Genomic DNA, 7,500 nt, shown 5'->3' with positions numbered 1-7,500 from the left:
TAAAGCGCATAGAGATCATGCTACAGAGCATGAATATGCGCTATAGGAATGCACTTATTGTTATTATTATTATTACTGTCATTATTATTATTATAATCATTATTGTTATTATTATTATTATTATTATAATCATATTATTATTATTATTATTATTATTATTATTATTATTATTATTATCATTATTGTTATTATCATTATTGTCTTTGATATTATTATTCAAATTTTTATCATTATTGTTGTCTTCATATTCATTGTTATTATTATATAAGTGAAAGAATAGATAAATAAATTGAAATAAAATTTACAGATCACAATGAGGGAAATGGGGACTGCAGCAGCAAACATACATACATAGATACATGATTAAACTAACAAACATACTTGTGAAATAATACAAAATACTCATTTTTACACCACCCAGAACATTACAAGCATGACATTGCTGGTTAGTACTGATAATATGATAATCATAATATATGAATCTATTGATAATGATAATACTATCAATATTTTATTCCTTTCAGATGGCGCTCATATGACCTTATGCAGTTGCGAGCGCCGTAAAACCTCTACTAAAACAACATTCTTTTCCACAGACACCGTCCGTAGACTCAGGCACAGCTTCTGTCAGTGGAGACTCCGGCACCAGCGCCTGGGGACAGGGAGAACCCAGTATCTCTTTGCCAGTATCATCGTCATCTTCATCGTCGTCTTCGTCGTCCTCGTCGTCGTCATCCTCCAACCCATGGGGTGCTTCTTCTGGAACCAGCAGCTCCTCATCACAGCTCGGCTCCTTCTCCTACAGCCTGTGGAAGAACGTGTCCGCCCAACAGTTGACGCAAGGCTCTTCAGGAGGTACAGCACAGATGGCCACTTTCGGGGGGTCAAGTTCTGCTGGAAACGGAAATGTCAACTCTGGCGGATTCTCTACCAACGGTTTTACAGGACAGGGTCAAGGAGGAGGAGGAGGAGGAGGTGGTGGATCGAGTTCCTCGTTTGTGCAACCTCAAGGAGGGGACGTGACAAACGGGTTCCTGCAAGGAGGAGGGAGCTCCTCCTCTCTGAACGGAATGTTTTCTTTCGGCATGTCCGGTTTTGACGGATCTTCCGGAACGAATGCAAATTCCGGCGGCATGACTTCTGCTTCTGGAGCAGCGGGAAACGGCGCGGAAGGATTCTCTGGCTCTGGAGCTCAAGGATTCGCTAACGTCGGTGCGGCAAACGGTGCAGGGGGTATGGATAATGGTCAACAAGGAAATAGTGTCCCTGGAATTGGCCAAGGCTCCAACTCGTTTAGTGGGACCTCTGGGGCTGCAGGTAGTTCTGGAAGCAGCTTCGGCGGTCAGATGGGTTCAGGGGGTGGAGGAGGTGGGATGTTTGGAATGGCCCCAGGATTTGGCGGGTCGCAGGGTAACACGGGCGACAATGCCGCGGGGTTATTTTTCAAATTTGAGCAAGCTCAAAATAGCCTCGGGTCTAAGAGTGGCGCAGGGTTTGGGGAAGCCCAGGGCGTTGGTGGAGCAGCGTCTGCTGGTGTGGCTAGTAACGCGGGCAATCAGGGCGGTACGGGGGGCGGGGGTTCGTTCCCAATGCAGGGAAGTGGCTCTTCTAGTGGAGGTTCTTCCTCCCCGTGGGGGTCATCGTCGTCAGGAGGAGGTGCTGGATCGAACGCCATGGGTCAAGCGGCGTCCATGATGACGTCAAACGTTCAGTTTCAGTTTAACGGCGGCCTCAGCGAAAATAACGATGCTTGGAAGTTTAGCGGTATGACCAATCCAGGTTTTTCTAGTCCAGGTTTTGGCGGTTCTCAAAATACGGATGGAAGGGGAGCAGGAGGTGGTATGGGTGGTATGGGTGGAATGGGTGGTATGGGTGGTACGGGTGGTAGCGGATTTGGGAACACCGACGGTGGTATGTTTAGCTTTAGCGGCAGTCCGGGTTTTGGAGGCTCTCAGGGTAGTGTAGGGGGCGGGACTGGATTTGGAGGGCAACAGGGAATGGGAGGAGGAGGAGGAGGAGGGGGGCTAAGTGGTTTCAATATGGGAGGCGGGTCTTCAAATGGTGGCGGTGTGGATATGGGTATGGGCGTGGCTTCGAATCTAGGAGGCGGAGCTTCCAACGGTGGTGTGAATATGGGCGTGGCTTCGAGTATGGGAGGAGGAGCTTCTAATGGAGGCGTGAATATGGGCGTGGCTTCTAGCGTGGCCAATGGCGGAGGAGCGTCAAATGCAGGTGGGTCTCTCCTCGGTCAGGAGGCGTTGATGAATTTCACCAGGGTTGTCAGTTTGCAGGAGATGCTGGACGCGGAAACATCCGGATATACGGATGCTTCCAGTACCGGTTCTGTCGGATCGCCTTTCAGTATCCCTCAGTTCCTCAGTGGTTCGGGACAGTCCAACCCTATGGAGAACAGCCCCGCCATGGCAGGTGGTCCCAGCGGCGTCAACTCTGGACCTTCCTCCAACAGTGGTAATATTTTCACAAATGGTGGGGCTCCCATCAGCGGGATAAGTCTCGGTGGAGGGGGGCAGGTAAGTGTGCCGAGCAGTGGCGCCTTATTCAACTTCGGTTCTGGGAACGGAGACCCGTCCAACACCGGCGGAGGTAACCCGGGTGGTGGTCAGGGAGCCGGTTATCCGGGTACGGGATCGCCGATGAGTCAGTCTCAAAACGGTGGGGGGCCCGGAGGAGGTGGAACCGGTGGGCCTGGGGGAGGTGGAGGGGGCCCAGCCTCAGGGGGAAACGGATTTCCGGGTACGGGCTCACCTTTTAACCAACCTCAAAATGGCGGAGGTCCTGCGGGTGGGGGAGGGGGAGGAAGTGGAGGTGGAGGAGGTGTTATGGGTTCTCCCTTCATGTCTGCTATGAACGCAGGGCAACCATCGTTTTCCGGTTCCAGCGGTTCCCCATTCGGTTCTTCTTCATCCGGTTCACCTTTCAGCGGAGGGGGCGGTGCCGGAAATCCTTTTACCCAGAACATGAACTCGTTTGACCCTTTCTCGAGTGGCAACTCTCTCACGGGAGATTCTTCCAACTTCGGAAACTCCCAATCAAATCAGTTTATGCCACAATTTAATCCGAATTTCGGATCATCTTCTTCATCAGGCGATGGTTCAGGGACGTTCTCAATGTTCGATCCCGGCACGGGATTCGACCCATTCTCCACCGGCAGTAGCGATCAGTCAAGGGGCTCTTCTAACTTTTTCGGAAATTTCGACCCTTCCTCTTTTTCAGGGTTCGGGGGAGAACGAAGCAGCGATGATGGTTCTTCATTTTTTTCTCCAATGTTTTCGTGGGGGAAGTCCGGCAGAGCTGGTGGGGGAGCCTTTAGTTTAGCTCTGACCCGACTGGTCAACGACCTTAGCTCCGTGTCCTACAGCGGTACGGGTGTTGCCAACGAAAGCTCTAATACACCGGAGAATGGCACTCTGAACGCAATCGACGTCCCTTCTTCCCTTCTCAACTTGTCCCCTCTATCCAGTGTCGTTGACGATAAGTTCATCTCCGATGTAGTCACCAACTACTGCGCGCGGTATCTTATTACGTCTAAGAAGCGAATGAATCAGGAATATTATGATGATGATGATGAAGGTGAGTTAGCCGGTCTCAGCAGAAGGGGCGTAGTTTCTGAAGATGATGATGATTTTGCTGAGGTGAGTCTATTCAATATTTCGCATTCAGAAACGACGTCAGGTGAGTTTTTAAGTTCGACAGACTTATTCGAGGAGACAGACAGTTTGGGCGCCCTCTGCTCGTCACTCATGATAGGCACATGACGTGAAACTGCAAGGCTTGCACGGTGAGAGAGATATTATGATATCTATAGTCCGTTCTAAATTCGTGGCGCAACTTATCCTCAAATACCTTTTTAACGGGTGAATCGATGTCACCCATATTGTGTACAGCAGTTTGTATCAATTTGTCTTAACTTAATCATAGTTTTCCACAGCAATTGTGGCTAGATTAAAACATTTTTCTCATTAATTCATATAAAATACTACAAATCTCCTTCACGCGGAGAATGCAATTGTTCACAGCACTTCCAGTTTCTCACTCACATTTTGCATACGCGTATGGCTTACGTCACAGCTCACCAATGGCACTTTTTAGGGGCAAAACTAGTTAAAAGAAATCAATTTTATAGTAAACATGTTCTTGCACTTATAATTCTCAAATCATGCGTTCGATAAAGATAATCTCGCGATTAGAAAAAAAATGGCGGACTTGGTTTTAAAAGCGATATTGCCCCAGCCTTAAACCTTTAAAAATCAGTAGAAACCACCAACTTGGATCTTTAATAGTATTTCTTAAAGAATTTTCTAGAATAGAGCTAACAGGTGTTCATAAAATTCTTAATCTGTTAAGACAAAATGATAAAAGTCACTGTGTAAAAGCTGCAGAATATATACTCTATAGTTGAAGAGATATTTGACAATAAGTTGCGCCACGAATTTTTGACCGCACAATAATACTGAATATTAAAGCTGTTTGAATCTCCAAAGTGACGATAGAAGTATTAGCTTAGCCCAGGGGTTGTGGGTTGACTCTTTAAAACAAGTTTATGATTCTAAAAAGCTTTAAAGTTTCTGCAAAATGATAGGTAAAAAGTTTACAAAGAGATCCAAAATTACAACGTAAAATGTAAAAATGCAAACTTCAGTAGTCCCTCCCCTCCTGTTCTCTCTCTTCCCCTACAGAAATATCCGCTGCAGTACAATCAACAAATGTAACGTAACAGATTTAATATGATTTTCGAGAAAACAAATTGAAATCTTTGTGCTAGAATTGTTTGGGTTAAAAAAAAAATACATCTTTGCACATTCCCCGGAAATCTTTTCTCTCAGACATAGAGTCAAAGTGAAGATTAGAATTGTAAAAGCTAGAGGCATGGGATTATCGTGTAGTTAAAAGCAGCACACTTAATTGCATCATTTCCCCATGGGGAAAGAATAGTTTTAAGCAAAAAATTTGTGTGGAACTTCTCGTATCAGGCAACCCTTGGTCTAAGGCCCCGACACACTTGGGACATTTTCCACTTGTGGCACAGGTGCGAAGCATGACGTACAACGTGTGGAAATTTTCTTAGTAGTATGGGCGGGGCTTTACGTGGTAAAATAAACATCGTCACTTTCTTTTTCATTTGTTGAGAGCGTTCACAAAAATGATTTCATGTATACATTTTGAATGACTCGTTTCATTCTGACTGTCCACCCAAACAGCTATACTTTCAGTCTTATAATTCAAAATCTTTGACAATGTTATCTCCGAAAAGAGGTTTACCCGTCGTCTCTATTTACTGCCACGAGCAACATTCATCAAGTGCCCATTCCTGCAACACCGACGGCGGTAGGTGAATTGCGTGGTTTTGTTTTCCTTAGATTCTTTACCTCCTTCTGATTACTTTCTAAGGTTTTATTGAACTGTTTTAGTTTTTCTGACCGGAGAAATATAATCGCATGGCACATTTCTGAGGCTGATTAAAAAATATTCCTTACTAATTAAGTGCCCCTAGAATCTGCCTCTGCTTCAACTGATTCATAAGGTGTGAAGCTTCTGTCATATCCTTGGCAAAACAATTACGCCCACAGTTTTGCCCTCTTTATCTAACGTGGTGTTCACTACAAAAAGCTGATATCGAGGACTGTCAAGTGACATACATAGTATGTACTAGTAAGTAGTCACAAGTTGAAGACTTTGTCATGCCTCGGGCCTCGGCTTTGAGTTACTTTTTTACAACACACATGCCGCAGTCTCGCGTGGGGATACCGCCATTTTGTCTTGCCAGTATAATATGACGCAGTTGGCTGAGGATAGAGAGGGGTTTTCCCACTTATTATTATTAAATTTTCCTCTAACACCATACCGGCTTGGAGGTGATGATTCTGCATTTGTTATTGTTGTCCTTGTTGTTGTGATATTTGTTATGGCTGGTGTTGTTATTGTTGTACTGGTGTGGTAGATCGACATTTCCCCGATCATTTACCATGCAGTTTTCTTCCTATGGATGTCTAGTCTTGATAGACATGAAATGGTTGTTGTAAAATAATTTCTCATGAATCTATGTTGGGTCAAAAGTTTCTAGCGCCTTTTTTTTCCTCCAAATTTAAAAACACAGCAGACAGACAGCCTGTAATGTCACCTCATGTGACTTTGCTGTTATTGTTATTTAAGATGCTGCTATACTGATACCATACTTTTGGTTGTTGTTATATTATATTATCGTTGTTGTCCTTGTATTTGTTGTTTTTGCTGTTGTTTTTGTTATTTTCCTTGTTGTTATTGTTGTTGTTGTTGTTGTTGTTGTTGTTGTTGTTGTTGTTGTTGTTGTTGTTTTTAATGTTGTTGTGGTTGCTGCTGTTATTGTAATTGTTGTCAGTGTTGTTTCTGTCGTGGCAACTGCTATATTTGCTGCCGTTTCAGTTGTAGGTGCAGCAATTATCTCGGTTTCCACGCTTGGTGTTGCTACGATCAACTGTATATTGTTTCCTTGTTTCCTATACAACTGTTGACTGACAGCGCTTTCACCCAGTTTTATTCATGTACATCTTCATCAATTACATATCACGTAAACCTGTTTTATGGTTTTATCACCTGCTTTGATTGTTACTATTTAGTGTTCTCTGATCCTTTTAGTATTGTATGTCCGAATACAGAACGAAAACGTCCAATTGAGTTGATCTGCCTCGTCATCGAATACCTGATTCTGTAGTTTTAGAGTTATTTGACGTGAATTTAAAAAAGGACAATTTAATGCGACATCGCCCCTCTCCACACACCTCCCCCCCCCCAATCCCCCCAAAATATAATTAATACGACTGGTATCTCGTATTTCATTTAAATTAACAAGTACATAATTATCAGTCTTCACCTTAGAAAAGAGGTGGTCCCCCCCCCAACTTCAGTCCCTTTCGCCCCCCCCCCCCTTGGCCCCAATCTTCTGCTCCAGTTACCTTTTCACACCCTGCTGTGTGTCCAAAACCCTCTTTCCCACACATATAGACTCTCTATTTATACATTGGGTTATGAATATTATGAGTAAACTAGCATAACGTGTAAATGGGACGCACGCATCACTGGCAGATAATACAACTAAAAGAACTGTTTTTGTATTCATCGACATTTTTTTTCTCCAAAAGACATTTTCTTATGTAAAGCGTAGATCTATATTGTTTTCAGGGACAGGACCTGTGAAATGTGATACTTGACGTAAGACAAAAATTTTATAAACTCGAATATATTGACAAATTATTATCTTATAGTCAATTGTAACATTCATCCATTTGAAAATTATATCTGCAATTTGTGTAAATTAATACATCATAATTTTTAAAATGTGCATGTATTTTTTTAAACTATGAAATTGATGTTTGTCTGTATATTTCTTAGAATGGTCTAATGCAAAATATTTTCACACATTTTGTTTGACTTGTTTTGTTACAGGGACGTTTATTTCTCTCGCCGGAAGGGAGAAGATTTAGCGAGAGAAAGAGAGAGAGGGAG

The 7,500-nt window shown here is 43.6% G+C and overlaps 1 protein-coding gene across 1 annotated transcript in view; it reads left to right on the top strand.

The window, feature by feature from the left end:
• The window catches only part of LOC101851147 (WAG22 antigen-like), a 14,312-nt gene extending 9,226 nt beyond the window's left edge, over window positions 1-5,086 (top strand). Inside the window, exons 5-6 of the mRNA XM_005107738.2 lie at window positions 597-3,653; window positions 5,048-5,086. Of these exons, the coding sequence (XP_005107795.2) occupies window positions 597-3,653; window positions 5,048-5,086 (3,096 nt within the window). The remainder of the gene's footprint in view (window positions 1-596; window positions 3,654-5,047) is intronic.
• The last annotated feature ends 2,414 nt before the right edge of the window (window positions 5,087-7,500 follow it).

The sequence above is a fragment of the Aplysia californica genome, unplaced genomic scaffold, assembly GCF_000002075.1.
Source record: "Aplysia californica isolate F4 #8 unplaced genomic scaffold, AplCal3.0 scaffold00626, whole genome shotgun sequence".
NCBI classification, from domain to species: domain Eukaryota; kingdom Metazoa; phylum Mollusca; class Gastropoda; order Aplysiida; family Aplysiidae; genus Aplysia; species Aplysia californica.
Note: the sequence above shows the minus strand (reverse complement) of the source record. Positions and strands in the feature narration are given on the sequence as shown.